The following is a 21,340-nucleotide window of genomic DNA, read 5'->3' on the forward strand; positions in this document are numbered from 1 at the left end:
GCCAGTAATGCAATTAGTTTCCACTTATCCACATCCTCATCAACACTTATTTTTTCCTTCCTTTCTTTCCCCTCCGCCCGCCCTCCCTTCTTTCCATCCTTCCTTCCTCTTTCTCTGTCTGCCCTTTCTCGTTCTCTTTCCCTCTCATTGTCTGTTTCCTTGTCTCTCTCTCTCATTCGCTCTGCCTCTCATTGTCTCTCCCCCCCCCCCTCCCGCTCTCGTTGTCTCTCTGTGGGAGTCTTCCTCACAGGCCTGAGGTGGCAGAAGCTCCTTTTACATTTATTTAGATCAGGGATTGGCAAGCTTTTCCAGTAAATAGACAGTAAACATTTTGAGCTTTGTGGGTGAGATACTCTCTTTCGTGACTACTCAATTCCACCACGCTAGTGCCAGAGCAGTCAAAGTTGATCTGTAAATGAAGGGCATGGCCATTTCCAATAAAACCAAATTTATGAAACCTGACTTAGGAATTTCATATTATCTCCACATTCCAGACAGTATTAGTCTTTTACAATTTTTTGTCAACCATTAAAAAAATGTAAAAACTTTTCTCAGTTTGAGGGTCATGCTAAAACAAATGTTTGGACATTCCCTGATTTGTTTGATAGGGGACCAGCCCCTCCCACTAGATTCTGGGACTGACTTCTCAGTGGACAGCACAGTGCTTGGCACATGATAGGCACTCAGTAAATGACAGTGGAATGGATGGATGGATGGATGGATGGATGGATGGATAAAGTGCCCTGTAGTCTGTTGCCAAGCTGGGCTCTTTGCCCTAAGTCTCTGTCTCTGTGTCCCCAGGGCCCTCCTCAGGACCTGTCCGTTCATCTCTGGTGAGTAGGACCACCTTTCTTACTTTCAAGCTGGGGTATCTCTAGGGCAGATGCCTGTGCTGGACATGGGAGGAGCCTCCAGAGCAATCGGTTATCTATTCTTTGAACGCTGGGCATCGATGGCTGGGTCCAGACCCACGTTGGGGGCTGCTGAGGAGAGCGCAGACGAAGGAGGGTCCCAAACTTTAGGATATGTGATTGCACTGGCGGGAAAATGATGGTGGCAATGGTAATGGTGGTCCCCATATTTTTTGAGCACTTACTGTGTATAGAGCAGTGAGGGGTGGAGGTGTTCAGAGTTGCTTCTGGAGCCCACTGGCCTGGATTCAAATCCTGACTCCTACATTTCCCAGCTGCGTGACCTTGGGCTGGTAAGTCAGCTTCTCTGTGCTTCAGCGTTCCCCTCTGGAAAATGGATTAATACCAATATTTACTTCATAGGGTCGTCATGAGGCTTCATAGCTGGCACACAATAAGCATGTGATTATCTGCTGTCATTACTATGAGCTATTCTGATCACATTTCATCAGTCCTAAAGTATCCATATCCGCCCCACACACATTTTAACACCCTTCATAATCACTGGAGTCTTATTCTGTGCCTTATCATGTGGGTAGTGATTTGTATTTCGTAATGGTCCATAAAACAATGGTGCATTTTAGAATCACTGGCATCTTAGACTTGATGTAACACAGAATTACATCAGCACATTTAATTTTCGTAATAGCCCTTCTAAGTAGGGGCTGCTCTTAACGCCTTTTTTGTAGAGGAGGAAACGAAGGCTCAGAGAGGAGAAGTGATTTGTTTAATGCCACGCAGGGAGGAAGTGACAGAGCTGGGATTGCAGCCCAAGTCGGCCTGACTCCACAGCCTGGCTTGACTGCCTCTTGGAAGCCATAATAATGCAACGGGCATATGATACCCTTGTTTTCACATATGAGGCGCTTTGACTGCATTGTCGCCATTTGTCAAATCCTTATCATCCTCTTTTTAGAAGAGGAAACTGGGGCTCAGAGTGGAAGAGTCAACTCTTGAGGTTGCAGAGCAACTAAGTGGGAAAGCCAGGATTCACAACACACCTCTCCTGGCTGTGCTCACTCTGCCCTCCCCTGTTGGGAAGTGGTCGCTAGGGCCACACGTGGGCGAAGAGAGGGTGGCATTCACTGTGGGTGCGAAACTTGAGGTGCCAAAAAAGATTGACAACATTTTAATGCAATATTTTAAAAGAGCAAAAGCGAGGCAAAAAATATCCATGATGAGCAAAATATCGAAATTGTAAATAAAGATTGAATATGAAAGGTCTGGGAGTAGGAAAAGGTGAACTGTGTTGTATCAAGCAAGTGCAGAATCAGATCTTCATTTAAAATTTTGACCTTTTGTTCATCATGGATTTTTTTTTGCATTCATTTATTTTTATAAGATTATTTTTAGAGAGAGGGGAGGGGAGGGGGAGAGGGAGAGAAACATCAGCTTGTGGTTGCCTCTTGTGGGCCCCCTAGTGGGACCTAACCCACAACCCAGGCGTGTGCCCCGACTACACTCAAACCGTGACTTTGGTTCACAGGCCGGCGCTCAGTCCGCTGAGCCACACCAACCAGGGCACGTTCATTTTTTAAATTGAGGTGAAATTCACATAACAAAATTAACCATTTTAAGTGTAACTTATATTAATATTTATACTTATATTACATATTCATATATAACTTATAATTATATTGTCTATAATTAATACATACTTGTTATATATTTACATTTATATGGCATATATTCATATGCACATATATGCATCATCATTAGATATCTGTAACATTTATATTCACATTTATAGCATAAATATATTCATATCCACATGTATATATTTATAATTATATGTAATTATAATTAACATATTTGTTGCATATTTACATTTACAACCTAAGTATATTCATATTGACAACTGCATTCAGTGGCGTTTAGTACATCCGCAGTGATATGCACCATTACCTCTATCGTGCTCAAAAACATCTTCATCACCTGAAAAAGAAACTCCATCCCCATTCGCAGTCACCCCTGTTCCCTGCCCCAGCCCCTGGCAACCAGTGACCCACTTCCTGTCTCTGTGGATGTGCGTGTCCTGGACATTTCATGTGAATGGAATCACACACTGTGTGGCCTTTGGTGTCTGGCTTCTCTCACTGAGCGTCCTGTGCTCAAGGCCCACGCACGTTGTAGCGGGTGTCAGAGCCTTGCTCCTTTTCATGGCTGCTTTTACAGTCATCTTGATTTTTACAAACATTACATTAAAATACTACTTTTAAAATGTATTGGAGTGACCTTGGTTAACAACCGAAGTTTCATGTGTGCAATTCTGTGACACATCATCTGCATATCGCACTGTGTGTTCACCACTGAAAGTCTAGTCTCCCTCTGTCCCCAGGTATTTCACCTTGTGCACCTGCTTCAGTGTCCCCTCCCAACCCCTTTCCCCTCTGGTAACCCCTGTACTGTGGTCGGTGTCTGTGACTTTGCGTGTTTGTTCATTTGTTGCTTTCTCTTTCATATGCCACATAGGAGTGAAAGCATATGGTTCTTGTCCTTTTTCATCTGACTGATCTCCCTTAGCATGATTACTCTCAAGGTCCATCCATGTTGTCACAAATGGCGGTATTTCCTCCTTTATTATGGCTGAGTAGTGTTCCACTGGGTGTGTGTCCCGCATCGTCTGTATCCAGTCATTTGCTGAAGGATGATGCTTCCATTGTTTCCATGGCTTGGCCGGTGTGAATAATACTTTAATGAACATAGGGATACACGTATCTTTATGAATAAATATTGTCAAGTTTTTTGAGTAGACACCCAGAAGAGAGGTTGCTGGGTCATATGACAGCTCTATTCTCAAATTTTTGAGGAGCTTCCATACTGTTTTCCACAGTGGCTGCACCAATTTACATTCCTACCAGCAGCATGCAAGGATTCCCTTTTCTGCACACGCTCTTCAACACTTGTTATTTCTTGTTTTGTTGATAAAGGCCATTCTAACAGGTGTGAGGTGATTCTCTATTGTGGTTTTGATTTGCATTGTCCTTATAGCTAGTGAAGTTGAACAACTTTTCATGTATCTGTTGGCCATTTGTATGTCTTCTTGGGAAAAGTGTATGTTCAGGCCCTCGGCCCATTTTTAAAATAGGATTGTTTGGTTTTTATTGTTGTTGAGTTGTATGAATTCTTTATATATATATTGGATATTGGCTGCTTATCAGAGGTATTGGGTTTTTTCAAAAGATTTTATTGTTTTTAGAGAAGGGAAGGGAGGGAGAAAAAGAGGGAGAGAAACATCAATGTGTGGTTGCATCTTGCGCACCCCCTACTGGAGACCTGGCCTGCAACCCAGGCATGTGCCCTATACTGGGAATCAAACCAGCAACCCTTTGGTTCACAGGCCGGCACCCAATCCACTGGGCCACACCAGCTAGGGCAGAGGTATTGTTTGCAAAAATCATCTCCCCATTTGGTTGGTTGCCTTTTTGTTCTGTTGATGGTTTCTTTTGTATACAGAAACTTTTTAGTTTGATGTAGTCCTATTCATTTATTTTCGCTTTTACTTCCCTTTCCTTCAGGGTTAAGTTCATAAAATCCTCTCTGAGACCAAGTTCCATGAAGTTTAGAACCTGTGTCTTCTTCATTGTGTTTTTATCATTTTAGGTCTTATACTTAGGTCTTTAATCCATTTAGAGTTACGTTTTATGTGTGTAGTCAAACAGCAGTCTAGTTTCATTGTTTTGCCTGTGGCTTTCCAATTTTCCCAGCACCATTATTGGTTTTCATTTCTCTGTTGCATGTTTTTGGCTCCTTTGTCAAAAATTAGTTGCTCATATAATTGTGGATTTATTTCTGGGCTCTCATTTTTGTTCTATTGGTTTGTGTGTGTTTTTTTCTGCCAATACCATACTGTTTTGATTAATATAGCTTTGTAGTATACTTTGAAGTCAGAGAGGCTGATACCTCTGGCTTTGTTCCCTTTTCTCAGGATTGCTCTGGCTATTTGGGCTCTTTTGTGGTTTATACAAATCTGATAAGTTTTTGTTCTATTTCTTTGAAAAATGCTATTGCGATTTTGATGAGGATGGCATTAACTCTGTATATTGCTTTATGTAACATGGCCATTTTAACTACGTTGAGTCTTCCAACCCATGAACATGGAGTATCTTTCCATTTCCTGGTGGCTTCTTCAATCTCTTTCAACAATGTGAAATACTCCTTTTTTTGTTATTATTTATCTTGATGGCTGAATTTTTGGCCTCCTATTTAAACGGCTCACTCCTGGAGTCTGGTCATTGCCTCCTTGGGGCTTCTGTGGGTATCTAAGGGTTGTTGGCCCAGATTGTTACCAACTTAAAATAAAAATCACAAAGGTTAGGAGGAAAAAGTGGCCTCCACGTAGCCATAGGGGGCCCAGGCATGGGGGCTGTGTGGACCTCTCTTCTTGCTGTGTCTTGGCAGGTACGCTGGCCCCATGGAGCGGGCTGGGGCAGAAAGCATCCTCACCAGCCGCTCGGACGGGACGTTCTTGGTGCGGCAGAGGGTGAAGGACGCAGCGGAATATGCCATCAGCATTAAGTAATTCCTCCTTCCCTGACCCGTTTCCCCTTGTGACCTGTGTGAGTGAGGTGCCTGGGAGGAGGGGAATGTACATCACGATCGCCACCTTTTCCCAACCCCTGGGGTCCTGGGTGTTTTTCAAAAATGTATTTCCTTTAAAAGACTGACAAACCACAAGACAGAGATAGGCTTCTTTGGGAGCCTCCAAAAGGCATTTAACATCCATTAGGCAGAATGTCACCTGAATCTCCGCAGACCCTGTCTCCCTATTTGTTTCTCTGTTTGCTGAGTGCTGCTTCTCTTTCATGGTGACTCATTTCCTCAGAGGCTTTGTCATTGTGTCCTGGCATCTCCAATGGGGCTCCCCCTGAGGGAACCTTTTGCTGCCTGGGTCTCCAGAGAGTTTGCATTTGTTTCTGCGGGATTCGCCAGCAGGTTAATTTCATTTTTAGTTAAACTTTTTTTAGGTTAATTCCTTAGTTTCCCAGACTACACAGGTGGTTTACGTTCAAACCTCTGATAATGGAAAAAATGGAATGGATCAAGCATGGCTAAGAGTCCCTCAAAATGGAGCCGGAGGCCCTGAGGGAAGCAGGGCCTCTGCTCCGCTTGGGCCTCGCTTTGCAGAGCTACTACTAAGTTGCGAACCTGCTGCTAAACTCAGCTCAAGCTGAGGATAAACATCCTGGAACAACAACTGCTGCCTGGACACCTGTGGACCTAACCTCCTCCTTGTACTTTTCAACGCCCCCTCAGGTTGCATATTTAAACTAAGGAAGTCCTGGTATCCTGGCCCGCAGGGCTTCATTTGCAGGAAAAGAATTACACTTTGGGGTTTTTGCCTTTGCAAAGCCTGCCTTTTTTTGTTCTGCCCCTGGAGTGCAATTTTTGCTTGATACCTGAATAATCTGTGTCTCCAGGTCTGCAACTTTTTGCCCAGATAAATGCCTTTTGTTCTTTATTACAGCCTGCTCCTCTCCTTGGGTGATACCCCAAACCTACAGGAGGGCAGGCTGAGGTTAGGAATTTGCAAGGGTGACTTTCAGACAAGCTTTTCATTGTCCGCTGTGCTGTCGGGTGGTGAGTTTCTAGCCCACCTCTTTTTCCGATGCTGTAGCTTTTGACAGCCCAGCTGTACCCGGTGTGGGAGAGTCTCAGGCCAACTCTCCACCTTATAGGTAGCTTTTCTCGGGTCTCTGTTAACATGGAGACAGAAGGTTCTCGGTTTCCAAGATTGGCAAACTCCTTAGGGTGGCAGTTTATGCTTATTGCTTAGTTTTTAGTTTTGTCCTCATTTTTGGCGTCTGGGCATTTCCCTTTGTCTTTTGAGAACTCAGCATTTTTCTCCTCAGCATTTCCCAGGGGTTTTCTGTAGCAGGAGGAGGTTTAGTTTTTTAGTTCTCCAAACTGGCAGAAGTGACCGTCTCTTCCTTGTCCTCACGGCTCCGTGGCCCACTGTGTTGTCCAGTGTAGGCCTCATCCAGTCTCCTCTAGAACAGCGATTTTCAATCTTTTCCCTCTCAGGCACACATAAACTCATTAGTTAAAATTCTGTGGCACACCAAAAAATAAATCTCTTGCCAATCTGACAAATCTGACAAAAAACAGATACAATTCTGATTCATTCATACCAGATGGCTATTGTTGGCTGTTGTCATTTTTTATTTGCCAGTTTAAGGGAAAAGAGGTCAGTGGTCCTGACCGAACAGTCAGGTATCCCATGTTTTAAAAATTCTTACAGCACACCAGGATGCCTCTTGTGGTTGAAAATCGCTGTTTTAGAACATTCCCTTTCTTTACAAGGTCCCTCTGACTTCTCAACACCCCTGCGAGTCCAGAAACATCACTCCTTTTGCCTTAGGAAGATCGGAAGCCTTAGAGGAAAAAATGAAGGCCTAGAGAGGGGAAGGCCCCAAGGAAGGGGTCTCCCTGGGACGGCAGGCCGCAGCTCCAGTCCTTGGGCTGCAGTGGTTGCTGCCTCCCTGGCATGGCCAAGGTTGCAGTTTCCATGGGTAGGGGTATAGCCTGGGGCTGAGGCTTGGCTGAGATGGGCCTGGGTCCCCAGCCTCAGGGCTCAGCGACCATCCGGCGCGCTCTCTCACTGCTTCCAGGTATAACGTTGAAGTCAAGCACATTAAAATCATGACAGCGGAAGGACTGTACCGGATTACAGAGAAGAAGGCTTTCCGAGGGCTGATGGTAAGGGCCAGCCTTCCCCTAACTCCAGCCTCCCAGGGTTCAGGCAGGATTCTGCTTGGAGCTCCATCTTGGGTCTACCTCCCTCTTATCTGTCCATATTCACAGTGGCGCCTCCAAGGGCACTTTGGATCAACTGGGCTTAAAGTCAATCCCCTAATGACCAATGATGATGATGATGATGATAATAATAAGTAACAGCAGCAAGCACTTACAAAGCATTTACTGAGTGTCAGACCTGTTAGAGATAAAATCCCAGTTAATCCCCTCAGCTCACTCTGAGCTCCCATTTCACAGATGGGTGAAACAGGGTTAGGTGTCATCTAGGGTCACAGAGGAGCAGAGTCCCTGTTTCTGTCAGACTGAAAGACTCAGCCCTTCCTAATTTGTTTAATGATCGTCTGACTGAGAATTTGAATGCCTTTCAGGTGGTTTTGTTTCTATTTGGAGTCCTGTAGTTTTGGACTGTCATTTAGGCATTTTTTAAGCCCATTGGTTTAAGGCACATGGATCTTACCGATGACCTGTGGATTCTCAAAATCAAGAAAATCCAGAATCATGCCCATATCTGCCATTTTTTTGGAGAGGGGTATTTCAGATTTCACTTGATCCTTACAGGAACCCCCCCAGAGGGTTAGGGATTGTTAATTTATCCCACCAATATTTTCTCCCCCGAACTTTTTATTCTTAAAAATTGCCCCACCTCCATTTTTTAATTTCTGAAAAATTTTTTGGAAAGTTATTGGAAAAATGTAATGCACACCTGTAAACCTTTCACCTAGAGTTATTATTAATATTCTACCTCTTTTGCTCTCTTTTTCTACACACACACTTGCATTTATTTTGCAGTTTACATAAGAGTAACTTGCAGATATCAAGATCTTTCACCCAAAAATACTTGAGCATGAGTATCTGAAGAGCCAAGACACTCTCCTATCTCACCACACTATTATCCTTCTCAGCCTTTTGGCTAAGATCAAGTGTAGTATCTGTTCTTACCAGCGTATTATCACACTCAGGAAGTTGAACATTGATGCAAAATTATTTTCTAGTACTCAGTTCATTTCCCAGTCCATTTTCCAAACTCCTTGGTTGCCCTGGTTATGTCTTTTATAGCTGTTTTTCCCCTAGGATATAGTTACAGATTACATAGCATCCAGTTTTTATCTCTTTAGTCTCTTTTAGTTTGCCATAGTTCCCCAGTTTTTTCTTTCTTTATTTTTTGTTCTTTCATGATACTGATAGCAACTGATGGTCCTTGGTGCCAATTCAACGCCAACAGAAATTCCCAGTTTGGGAAGCAATAAAGAAAGAAACTTTATTCAGTGCAAAATGATTCCATTGTGATACAGTACAGCTGTGAAAACAGCATGGCTGTAAGGCATCCCTGGGGTCAAGAGGCCCTTGGCCAGGTACCTCTCAGCTCTGTTCCAAGGCAATCTTCAGGGTTTGTGAGTTCTGCCAGGAGTATGCAGTTTTCAGTCTTTGGTGGAAAGGGAAAGTGTGCTCCCAGAGCCAGAGGGGAGGGTCCTTATATAGACAGAAGCCCCCATCCCTGGTCCCTGATTGGTCTGTCCTCATGGAAATGAGGGCTCACCATTCTCGCAGTTTGATTGGTTCAAAAGGCATTGTCCTGATTGCTCAGAAAAGAGCTATTCTGGTTGGCTGGAGCTGCACAGATCTTATTGGATGGAGAAAGCCTCAGTCTTCTTGGTTGAAATAGGATTCCAGAAACTCTTTCATAAGGGCTGGCTCAGAGGGCAGATACACAGTGCAGGCAGGTAGTTCAGTGCAGGCTTGTCCCTGAGTGCGGTTGGTGTGCGAGACCCCTGCATAGAAATGGTTGCCAAGCTCTTTATTTTATTATTATTTTTTAAAAATTTGAGCCCATTTAGCCACCAGGAGCCCTTCTTAGTAGATACCTTCTTTCTCAGGGTCCACACCGCCAACTTCAGAGCCTAGAACTCTAAAATGCAAACATTTGTTTTACAGAGTGTTCCTTAGTTATAACTTGCTTGGCTGTTTACTTATGAGATTCAGCTTGAGAATTTGTGTAATAAATATTCATGAATGCAATAAATCTGGGACTTGATTTCAGATCAGTCATATTTCAGAAGCCAGCTCTTAGTTGCTATACTCCACTGCCTCCCCTAGGGCTGAATTCTGAATCCTCCGTTTTCTAGCTGTGGGACCCAGGACAAGAAACTTGGCTTCTCTGTGACTCATTTTCTCCGTTTATAAAACGAGGGTACCATGACCATATCACCTTCCTAGATTATTAGGAGATTTTGATGATGTGTGGTTGCACCCTGACTAGCACATATTAGGTGCTTAATAGTGTTTATTATTATAATTAATTATAAAAATAAGGCTTCTGGCACCCATTGGGGGCAGGTGGGATTGATTTTGGTGAGGTGGCCATTAGGCAAGTAGATTATTGTGTAAGTTTATTATGAAGCAAAATTGGTTATTAGAGGAACTGGCTTTAGGCATACAATGGTCCTGGGTGTGCAGAAAGGGAATGAGCTTCCCATCATGAGGAGCATTCAAGGAGTCACTTGAGGGAGACAAGAAGGGGGGACTGCTCCACATGAGGAGATGGATGTGGCTCCTTCCAGGTTTACCTTCTTGGGTTGGTCTGCTAGGATAGCATCTGTCCTGCTCTCTTGCTTCCAGGAGCTGGTGGAGTTTTATCAGCAGAACTCTCTAAAGGATTGCTTCAAGTCACTGGACACCACCCTGCAATTCCCCTTCAAGGAGCCCGAGAGGAGAGCCATCAGCAAACCAGCAGGTAGGGTGTCTCAGGCTAGAGACCTGCAGCCCCAGCTCCATCCTGTTATGGAGGGGAAGTTTAGGAATACCATGGGCATTGTTCCAGTGGGCATACAGAGGTCCTATCTGTGAATCTGTAGGGACTCTGTCTATTCTTGTCTGTCCCTTTGCCCTTGAGTATCCCAGGTTTGCATCCTTAATTTGCTTGCATGGAAGGTGAGTCAGGAGTAATTTTTTTATATTTGGGAAGATGAGGACACTAGGAAGCACAATGAGCCTCACCTGCACCCTTTAAGCCTATATTCTTGAAACAATATCAAGGATTAATTACTATCTACAGCCTTCTCCTACAAAAAGGCAAGTCCTTTAGTTCACTTTAACTTCCCCTTTCCTTTGCATCTCTCACCCACTGGATTTGTGGTAATTATCTGGAAGGTTGGATATAGTTTGCTATGAATTAAAATAATTATGATATATATTTCAGGAATCCTTTCATAACAATTGCATTTAACTTGCAAATACAGGATCAAGAATTATTTAGACTATGTTTTTTGTCTCCATGTTTTCCTTTATTTTTGAAATTCCTTATTTTGATTCACATTTCATTTTTATGGTGTGCATTCTAAAACATATTTCTCAGAAAAGTCTCATGGGTTGTGTAGTGTCTAAATTTTTATGTCCAAAGAATTTTTCTGAAGAGATATTTAAAAATTATTTATTACTAAACTGTTTTATTACTGAAAAAGTAAAACATCAGAACATCAGGACTCCAAAAATTGTTGCTAGTCACATCACCAAATTGAATAAATGTTTCTATTTGCCTGCATTTACCAATTTGTCCTGGCATAGATATGGGTGTTCAATCTTAGCATATTTGCAGAAATGCTACAAATTAATTACAATTACAATAAAATGAAAAGTTTTCTTTATGTCTATCCCCGCCTTAACTTTCTCCCATTTCCTCTCTTTTTCGACCCTTGGTCCTTCTTAAAATACTATTTAACAACTTAGAATAAATTTTTCCACATCATTCCTCTGTTTCTTTTATTATAAGTACATACAAACCATTTTTTTTTAAATTGTAAATGCTATTATATTCTAAATTTGGATGCTGGTTGGGCTGCAAGGATGATTTTGGGGGTACAACTGTGTCCCCTCTGGGAACAGGGCACCCAGCACTCTGCACGAAGCAGCACTGACCCTGCACCCTGTGTCACCCTCCTGAGAGCGTGTCGTCCCGCGGCCCCGTGTGGTGGGCCGGTGTCTGCGCCACACCTTTTTACCGCCTCTGCTTCCCCCGACACAGCAGGAAGCACCAAGTATTTTGGCACAGCCAAAGTCCGCTACGACTTCTGTGCCCGGGACCGATCGGAGCTGAACCTTAAGGAGGGCGACATTGTCAAGATCCTTAACAAGAAGGGGCAACAAGGCTGGTGGCGAGGGGAGATCTATGGCCGGGTGAGTCCAGGCAGAGCTTGGCATCCCAGGCAATATGGCCGTAGTTAGCACTGTACTGGAGCTGTGGGCTAGAGAAGGTGGGGAGTGGCTCACGTGGAGGTCTTCCCTGGTTAAGGGGAGGGAGGGACGTAGGGGTTTTATTCACTGGTGCAACTTGCTTTTATTTATTGAGCACCTATTATGTGCCCGGCATTCTGCCAGGTGCCGAGGAGACAAAAATGAGCCCACTGCAATTATTACCTTGATGAGAATTCAGTCTATGGAAGAGGACCAACCTGTAACCAAGCAGTTCCAATCCTGAGTGGTCAGAATGATGATGGGGAATCACAAGGCAGCAGGAGAGCCCAGGGTGACCCCTGACCCACCCTAGGAGCAGGTCAGGACAACTTACAGCAGGGCAAGCTGATTGTTGAGGGTTTCACGTCTATCTTGTTCACTGTAGTGTCACCAGTGTTTGGAACAGTGGCCTGGCACATAGTAGGTGCTCAGTAAATATTGACTGCATGAAGAGGCAGAGCTGGGATTAACAATTTTTCCCTTTGTACTCTTTTGCCTGCTTGAATTCAGACTGTCAGGAGAGACTTCAAGATTTCTCAAAAGTTTGTTTCTGCCTGATTTTTATTTTTGTTTTACAAAGGCAGAGAGTCTTCTTTAATTTGTCTGTTGTTGAGTTCCTAGCTTCTAGAATACTGCCTCGCTTGTAATGGTTTCTCAGAAGTGACTGTTGAGTAAATACAAAAGAAATGGGTTAGGAGCTTACAGTCTACGGAGGGGAAACGTATGTGAAAAAGGGACCTGGATAATTGCTTAGGTGAAGAGTTCTTTTAAGAACCACCGAGGGTAAGGTTAGTGTGCATTAGAAGACCATTAGGTTTTTAGGAAGCCTTTTGGTGTGTCCAGGAAAGTCTGAACTGAAAAGCATCCATCCATCCAATCATTCCATCTATTTGCGCATCCATTCATCCTCCTATCCATCCATCCATCCATGTGTCCATCCATCATTCTTTCTGTCCAACCATCCATGCATCTATCCATCCATCCATCCATGCATCCTTTCAACAAATGTTAAATATCTACTGTGTGTCAGGAACTATTCTAGGCTCTTGGCACTCAGTGGTGAATAAAACACAAAAATCCCTGCCTGTGGAGCTCGCACTGTAGTGTGTTTGGGTTTTGTATGTATGTGTGAGACTGATAATAAGCCCATAAATAATAACAAATAGAATCGATTAGATGGCAATGAGTGCTGTGGAGAAACTGTGGAAAAAGGGCGAAGGAGTGTTGGGTGAGTGGGGTTTGCACTGTTAAAAGGATGGTTGGGAAGTCTGTACTGAGAAGGTGATACGTGAGTAGAGAACTGTAGGAGTTGGGAGGTTCAGCCATGTGTCTATCTGAGGGGTGGAAGGTACGGCAGGTGCAAGGCCCTGAGGTGAGAGGCAACTTGCCTGGTGTGTCGAGGAGCGGGGGGTGGGGGGAACAGTGTAGAGACTGCCCTGACTCCTTTCTCATCTCTTTCCAGGTTGGCTGGTTCCCCTCCAACTACGTGGAGGAGGATTATTCTGAGTACTGCTGAGCTCTGGCATACTGACAGAAAGACGAGAAGCTGCAGGCTGTGATCCCAGGATGAGCAGGCTGCGTGGCCAGGGACTGTGACAGGTCCCAGCAGGCTGAGAATCCGAGAGGGACTATGGAGGGCCGGCGTCCAGCTGCCCGGGGTCCTGGGGTGATGCCCTGCCGTGGTTAATTTATAACACACTGATTTCCCCTTGGGTCTCCTCAGGATGGTGAGGCTCAAGGCAACAGCTTTGAATAAAATGATGAATGGAGGGACTGGTGTTGTTCAGAGGTGCTGGAAGGGGAGAGGGGCAGGGCGCTGGGGAGAGGGAGAGAAACATCGATGTGTGGTTGCCTCTCACCTGCCCCCTGCTGGGGATCTGGCCTGCAATCCAGGAGTGTGCCCTGACTGGGACTCGAACTAGCAATGCCACGGTTTGTAGGCCAGTGCCCAATCCGTTGAGCCACACCAGCCAGTGCTTGTTTGCTTAAGTTCTATAATAGAACTTAATTACTGCTTGGAGCCCTTCTAATTCTGCTGAGTGGTAGACACTTCATCTGAGTTGGGTCTGGGCCTCCTTTGTTCTCCCCAAGGTCATGTTGCCATTCCAGGGGCTTTGGCTCTGGGGTGTTGGGGAGGCCACTGGGACCTGGTTGGTTGTCTTCTGTCACCCTGCCACGTGCTGAGATGTCATTGCATTTGCCTCGCCTGTGGTTCCTCGGGGTCTTCCACGTCCCTGTTAGCATATCCAAGACATCTGGCTGTTTTTCCTTAATACTAGTTGGGATGGTGAGTTATGTCGTCACTGTCTTAGGCTGGGCTTTTCCAGAGGCACAGCTTGAGACAAGGATTTTGGGGGGAGCAGTAAAGTCTATCTGGCAGATGATCCCAGGAAGTATCCAGTAGGGAGTGAAGCAGATGAGGAAGTGAAGGGGCCAGTACAAGGAGCATTGATGAGCAGGTGACGGCTGTGGGCGACGGGGGCTCAGTCCTGTTGAGGACCCCGGGAAGCTGGTGTAGAACATGGCTGGGAGTTGAGGGGCATGGGAGCTGGGGTAGTTAGTCACCAGCTTCCCTCAGTCATTGCTGAAGAGATGCTCGTGGGTAGGCAGTGCCTTCCCTGGTGGCTGGAGAACCATGGGAGTTTTGGGAGCCACTGACTGTGGATGTCGTCAGAGCTGGAGAGCTATGAGTGGGGTGCCAACAGGGTCTGTTACTCTCCCTCTAATAATAGAGAAACTGCATGCTCCCCGCTTTGCAGCCATCTCTCCACAATGGATGCGTCCATGTGCAAGGTGTGGGGATACCCTGTAGAGCTTGCCGTAGACTGGCACCTGCGGGCTCCAGGAAACATTGTTTCCCATCACTCTGAAGCCAGTTAGACGTGCGGTGGACTGGTACCATGCAGGGACACACCCACCTCTGAGTTTAACATCCCCCTTTCCCACCCAACTCTTCCCCTCCATGTGGGGGATGCTGATCTATTTTCTTAAGACTTACATTTTTAAATTGGCAAAAGACACAAAATTCAATACCCAACCAGCTTCGTGCTTACGGCTCGGGGGGGCGGGGGTGACAGATTCACAGGTGTGCCACCAATCTCCAGCAGACACAGAATTACCCCCAAACAGCGCTACCTCCACACACAACAGGCACCCTTGAAATAGATGGACAGTCAGACAGACCTCCCCTTCCCTCAGGGGTAACAGAGGATGACATCCACATGTGGAATTGATGGGCAGACTTGGGCAGACGGACACCCACTGGGACAGACATTTATGAACGTTGAAGGCATACACACAGGCGGACATTGCAAAGCAGGTAGCCCCAAGTTAAAGCCAAAGCAGGCGCTGCCTACCTGGCCACTGGCAGTAGTGCCCCTCCCTTCCAGGCTGATACCTGCTTCCGGGCTTGGGGAAGGGAGAAGGGAGGGGGCAGAAAAAGGAGTGTGCGCGGGCTTGTTTGCAAGCGTATCTATACCAGCCCATGTTTGGCCACCAGAAAGTGGTCCTGATGATGCTTTTAACTTTACAGTTGACACTACCATTACACTGCCCAATGATACCTGCTTCCTTCACCTCAAACCACAGGGAAGGGCCACCCACAGGGGACAATGGAGGCCTCATTCCAGGGTCTTGCCGGGCACAAACACTCGTGGCCTCATGAGGCCAGGTAAGGGAGAAACAGAGATGGAGGAGCATAGAGAAGCAATTTTAAACTGGTGTGTTGCAAGAAAGTTTGAAATGTGCAATGCCTGACTATTCAGTCAGGAGCATTGGCTTCTTTTCTCTTAGACTGTCAAATAAAACAGTGACAACAGCCAACAACGACAATAGCTGTCTGGTGTGAATGGATCAAAAGTATACCTATTTTTTGTCAGATTGGCAAAAAATATATTTTTGGTGTGCCACAGAATTTTAGTAGTTGATGTGTGTCACGAGATGAAAAAGATTGAAAATTGCTGTTCTACGGGGCTTTGCTCTTTGCAGTGGGTGCAGAGATTTCCAGTACGTAGAAGTCCCACGAGTTATTGTTCGATCCCTATGGATGGGCAGCCCGTTGTGTCGCCATTACAAACGACGCATGGAACATGTCCAAGCTCTAGTCAGCGGCCCCCTCGGCCTCCTCGAGGGCAGGGTCAGACTGGGCGGGGCTGGCAGGGCGCACCGGCTCTAACAGGCCCCCCTCCCGTTCCCTGAATGCCTAGCACAGTACCCCACGTGAGGGCTTGTTCAGGAGTGGGGACAAAAGGAGGAAGCAATCCGGAGGGAGGCATGAGATGGGAGCAGGGAGGGAGAGGAAGGGCGAGGCGGCGGAGTTGTGGCCGTGGCACAGGCTTGAACCCGCTCCTCACCACCTCCCAGCTGCAAGGCTGGGCAGTGCGCTTAGCCTCAGACGCCTCCTATGTCAAATGCATGCAGTCAGTTTCCGCCTCATGGCATTGTGAATATTAAGTGACCTATGTCTGCAAATGTACAGGGCTGGGCACACAGTAGATTCTCAGGAAGTGGTGGGTAACAGAATTCCTGTTGGTGTTATTTCTGTCAGTGTTGATATTATTTCTGTCAGTGTTGCTATTTCACCTGTGTGAGTAGCTAGAGGGAAGCCCAAAGTTCCTGTTTTGCAGGTTAAGAAGTTGAAAGAAAAGGCCGCCGGCCGGGTCACATAATGCCTAACCCACGCATGGCAGACAGGAACGTGTTCAGGGAAGCACCTCGTTCCCCAGCGCCCCCCACCTTAGCTTCTCCCACGGCACCCTTCCTTGCCTTGAGAAGATACCCCAGGTGTTCAGGATGAGGACTCCCAGCTTCTCCACAGGGAGCGGGCATTCCAGTATCGAAAGAACGCAGTCAGCCTCTGCGCTGAGACGGTTAGCAGCTCTAGGCACGATTTGACCATTTCTACTCAGGGCAGTTGCGCCACCAGCTGGAGGCATGAAGAAGCAACAGAAAACACTGAAGCAGGAGCCCAGTGCCTGAGAGGCAGAACAGGGGACAGTGGCTGAGCTCTGGATCCTTTGGAACTTGATCTCCTCCTTGTGCACCAGATCAGGGAGGACTTGAGGAGTGTATATTCCTACAAGTGAATGTCCTTAGCTTTCAACGTTGCTTTTTTTTTTTTTTTTTTAAGTTTTCACATTTTTATTGTGGGCCATAGGGGAGGGGGATGTCCTTCCAGTCCGTGGAGGTATTCACAGGTTCTTCAGCCAATCCAGGCTTGGGCCCTGGGGGTCCTGGGGGTGGCTGGGCACGCTGCGCATGTTCCCATCATCTCGGATGGGCACTGGGTAGCTGTAGGGTGTGCCCTGGTTGATCCTGGCAGCATACTTGGTGTAGGGGCTGAAGAAGGGCAGAATTGCAGCGAGGCCCACGGAGGTGAAGGGCGCGAGCACCACCAGCTCCTTGGCCTAGGCGTTCTTGAAAAGGAGGAGAATCTCCCAGCCATCTTGGTCTCTGCGGCAGCAGGCGGGCTCAACGTTGCCTTTTAACTTTGTTTATGACTTTTTCACATGCAGAAGTTTTACAATTTAAAATGTTTATTGATCTTTTCTTATTGCTTTGGCTCTGGGGTCATTTTCATATTATTTAAAAATATCTCTAGGCGAGGGCTCTGCTTATTCATTCCTGTGAAATAAACCACCCAGAATTTAGTGGCTTGAAAAAATGATAATTATTTATTTTGCTCATAAATTAGCAATTTGGACAGGACTCAGTGGGGTCAGCTTGTCTCTGCTCCATGGGGCTGCAGCTGAGGCCGCTCACCTGGGGGCGGGAAGATCCACTTCTAAGACCCATATGGCTGGCATCTTGGTGCAAACTGTTGGCTAGGAGCTCAGCTGCGGCACTAGAATGAGGACTTTGGTTCCTTTCCCTGTGTGCCTCTTCGGGGGCTGCTTGGGCTTCTTCATAGTATGGTGGCTGGGTTTTAAGAATATTTTTGAGACTTAGCCTCAGAAATCAAACAGCCTCCGAAGTAACTTGCTGTGCTCAATATGATCCAGTCAGAAAGGCCGACTGAAGTTCAAGGGGATGGAACATAGATTCTACCTCTTGATGGAGAAGTTGCAAAGTTCTAGAAGGACCAATGAAATGGAAAATATTGTTGCAACCATTTTTAGAAAATAGAGCCTTCCAAGTCTGCTCTCTGGCCACAATTTCCATTCCTCTCAAAGGCAAAACATCCCCCCCCCCTTTAAGACCATTACAGGATCAGGCTTATATCAAAACTCAGGATGCTATTTAAATCAAGTCCATGTACAGGTGAGGCTTCTCAGGTACAATGCCTTGGGTACGGCTCCTTGAGCACCTTTCTTGTTGACCTGAAGAGGTGTGAACCAAAGAGCAAGTTGTCTGCCTCTCGTACACAACATGCCCTAGGGAGACAGGCATAGGACGATCGGCATGGACACTCCCCGTTCGAAGGAGGAGGAAATGGGAGCTAATGCAGCAATCATTGATGCATAGCAATTCTGAATCCAGCTGAACAAATGTTAGAAAGTGTTGCCAATTGGTTCAGATGCAGTATTGCTCCCTGGGTATGACTCTGAGCCATCCTTCTTCTGCCGTAAAACACAGCCTGGTTGCAGCTGAAAGGTTTTCCCAGCTTGCTCGCTGTCCTTAGGACTTTGGGGACTCAAAGGCCTCACTTCATTTTGTACCGACTCCATTCCTTTCAGTCCCAGGTGACACTGCTTTGACCAGAGCAAGTCTGCTGAAACTTTATGCGTTTTCTTTGAATCTTATCGAGGTTCACACTGTTAAAGTCAAAATAACAAATCTCTTCAAGATAAGCCCTTCCCTACCTTGGGCCCCTATTTAGGCTGCGATAGAACAATGCCTTTAAGGCTCTTAGAAGCCTTATTGCTTCTAATGGAAAGTATCTGCGAGGCGTGGGCTTTCGATCCTTTTGTCTAATGGGATTTTTGTCTCTTGATAGGTTCTGTAAGGTACTGCCTTAGTTCCTCCTGGTGTCTTAGCAGAGGAATGTGCAGTCCCGTCTAGATTTGATTTCTTTCCTTAATTATTTCCGTCCTTCCTCCCTTCCTCCCTCCCTCTCTCTCATTCTTTCTAGATTTTATTTATTTGTTTTTAGAGAAAGGGGTAGGGAGGGAGAAAGAGAGGGAGAGAAACATCAATCAGTTGCCTCTCGCATGCTCCTCAGTGGGGGTGGCATGTGCCCTGACCAGGAATCAAACCTTGACCTTCTGTTTTGTAGGACAATGCTTAACCAACTGAGCCACACCAGCCAGGGCCCTTTCTCTCTCTCCCTCCCTCCCTCCCTCCCTTCCTTCCTTCCTTCCTTCCTTCCCTTCCCCTTCTCCCTCCCTCCCTCCCCCTCCCTCTCTTCCTTCCTTCCTTGCTTCCTTCCTCTCACTTCTTCCTAAGTCGAATTTATTGAGGTACAGTTTATAGTAAAATTCACCCTTGAGGGGTACAGTTCTATGAGTTCTAACAAATGCATACAATTTTGTAACTACCACTACAATTTAAGTGTAGAATTTCTATCACCCCGCCCCCAAGTTCTCCTGTAACCTTCTGTAGTCATTCCCATTACCCACAGTAGCTGTTGAAATCCCTCTTCTATTTTCTGTCCCTGTAGTTCTGCTTTTCCAGAATGCCATATAAGGGTAATCACACAGGTGAGCAGGCGGATGCCACTGCATGATAGTTCATAATTTGTTTATTCATTCACCCGTAGATGGGTATTTGACTATTACAAAGAAAGCTATGGACATTGGTATAAAAGTCTTTGCATGGATATATGGGTCTGGCCCATACAATGCCCCTTTTTACTACAAAATCATAAGCATGTAATTCTGTAACATAACAATATCACACTCAAGCACACCATATGACATTTTAGGTGAAATGGTCAAATTAAAACTATAAATTATCACACCCATATTATTACCCTACCAACCACACTCAAGCAGGCCTTGCTTCTGCCAGGCCCTGTATATTTTATATTATAGTTTCCCATAGTTGCCATAACAAACTACCACCAGTGTAGTGACTTAACACAAATTAAGAGTCAGAAGTCCCCAGATGGTTTTCACTGGGCTAGAATCAAGGTGTCAGCACATCTGCATTCCGTCTGGAGGCTCTGGGGATGGGGTGTCCTTGTTTTTCCAGCTTCTAGAAGCCACCTGATGGTCCCTTCCTCCATCTTCAGAGGCAGCGATGGCCAGTCAAGGTTTCTCATACGGCCTCACTCTGATGCCCTTTTGCTTCTCTCTTTCAGCGACAGTGACTCTTGTGATTACACTAGGCCACCCAGATAACCCAGGACAATCTCCTCATCTTAAGTTCTGTAACTTAATCACACCTGCAAAGTCCCTTTTGCCATGTAATGTACAGGCTCTGGGGATTAGGGTATGGACCTCTCCGGGGGGTGGGGGACACTGTTCTCCTTCCGATTGCTCTCCTCTTGGGTCAATACTGAGGAGCAGAATGGCTGGATCATATGGCAGCTATGTGTTTAATTAAAACCATTTTTAATTGTATTTTTTCCATATCACTCAGTCCCCTTATACCCCAGCCCTCGCAATCACCACCAATTTTCCATGGCCCTTTTTCCTTTGTGCTTGATCCCTCCACTCCTAACCTCCTCCCCCACCCCTTCGCTGCCATCCTGCTCTCTATCTATGAGTCAGTCTCTGCTTTCCTTGTTAGTTCAGTTTCTTCATTAGATTCCACATATGAGTGAAATCATACAGTATTTGTCTTACTCTTTGTGGCAGTGTGTTTAGCTTTTTAAGAAGCTGTCGAACTCTTTTCCAGTGGGGATGGACTATTTTACATTCCTGTCAGCACTGTAGGAGAGTTCCAGTTGCTCCACATCCTCGCCAACATTTGGAATGGTTGTTATATTAGATTTCAAGGGCTGCGGAAACAAACTGCCCCAAGCTGAGTGGCTTAACACAACAAAAACGTATTCTCTCACAGTTTTGGAGGCCAAAAGTCCAATATCAGGGTGCCAGCAGGGATGGTTCCTTGGGAAGGCTCTCAGGGACAAAGCTCCCTTGCCTTTGCCAGTTTCTGGTGGCCCCAGGCCTTCCTTGGCTTATAGATGCATCGCTCTGATCTCAGTCTCTGTCTTCACAGGGCATTTGCCTCTGTGTCTCTGTGTCTTCACCACCCTAATCCAATGTGACCTTGGGTTAGCTAATTAACATCTGCATAGACCTTACTTCCAAATAAGGTCACGTTCTGAGGTTTCAGTAGGCATGAATTTTTGAATGACACTAGTCATCCCAGTACAGTCAGTCTTTTTCATTTAGTTATTTTACGAGATGTGTAGTGGCACCTCACTGTGGTTTTGATCTGCATTTTCTTAACAACTAGTGATGCAGAACATCTGTTTAGGTGCTTATTTTCCATCTAGATCTTATTTGGTGAAATGTCTGTTCAAATCTCCTGGCAGTTTTACAAATTGAGTTGTTTATTCT

General features: G+C 45.8%; 1 protein-coding gene and 2 pseudogenes across 2 annotated transcripts in view; 2 read left to right on the forward strand and 1 right to left on the reverse strand.

The window, feature by feature from the left end:
- Nucleotides 1-13,656, forward strand: part of VAV1 (vav guanine nucleotide exchange factor 1) — a 55,553-nt gene extending 41,897 nt beyond the window's left edge. Inside the window, exons 22-27 of one of the 2 annotated variants that reach the window (XM_054562012.1) lie at nucleotides 802-833; nucleotides 5,313-5,429; nucleotides 7,523-7,610; nucleotides 10,284-10,398; nucleotides 11,686-11,837; nucleotides 13,357-13,656. In XM_054562012.1, coding sequence (XP_054417987.1) covers nucleotides 802-833; nucleotides 5,313-5,429; nucleotides 7,523-7,610; nucleotides 10,284-10,398; nucleotides 11,686-11,837; nucleotides 13,357-13,410 — 558 coding nt within the window. In that variant the 3' untranslated portion in view covers nucleotides 13,411-13,656. The remainder of the gene's footprint in view (nucleotides 1-801; nucleotides 834-5,312; nucleotides 5,430-7,522; nucleotides 7,611-10,283; nucleotides 10,399-11,685; nucleotides 11,838-13,356) is intronic. The other variant, XM_054562013.1, reaches the window with a different exon arrangement.
- Nucleotides 8,558-8,671, forward strand: LOC129061606 (uncharacterized; annotated as a pseudogene).
- A 3,427-nt stretch (nucleotides 13,657-17,083) lies between the features above and the next one.
- Nucleotides 17,084-17,337, reverse strand: LOC129061426 (NADH dehydrogenase [ubiquinone] 1 alpha subcomplex subunit 3-like; annotated as a pseudogene).
- Between the last annotated feature and the right edge of the window lie 4,003 nt (nucleotides 17,338-21,340).

Source organism: Pteronotus mesoamericanus, unplaced genomic scaffold, assembly GCF_021234165.1.
Source record: "Pteronotus mesoamericanus isolate MK-2021 breed Mesoamerican mustached bat unplaced genomic scaffold, CSHL_Meso_final scaffold_636, whole genome shotgun sequence".
Taxonomy (NCBI): Eukaryota; Metazoa; Chordata; class Mammalia; order Chiroptera; family Mormoopidae; genus Pteronotus; species Pteronotus mesoamericanus.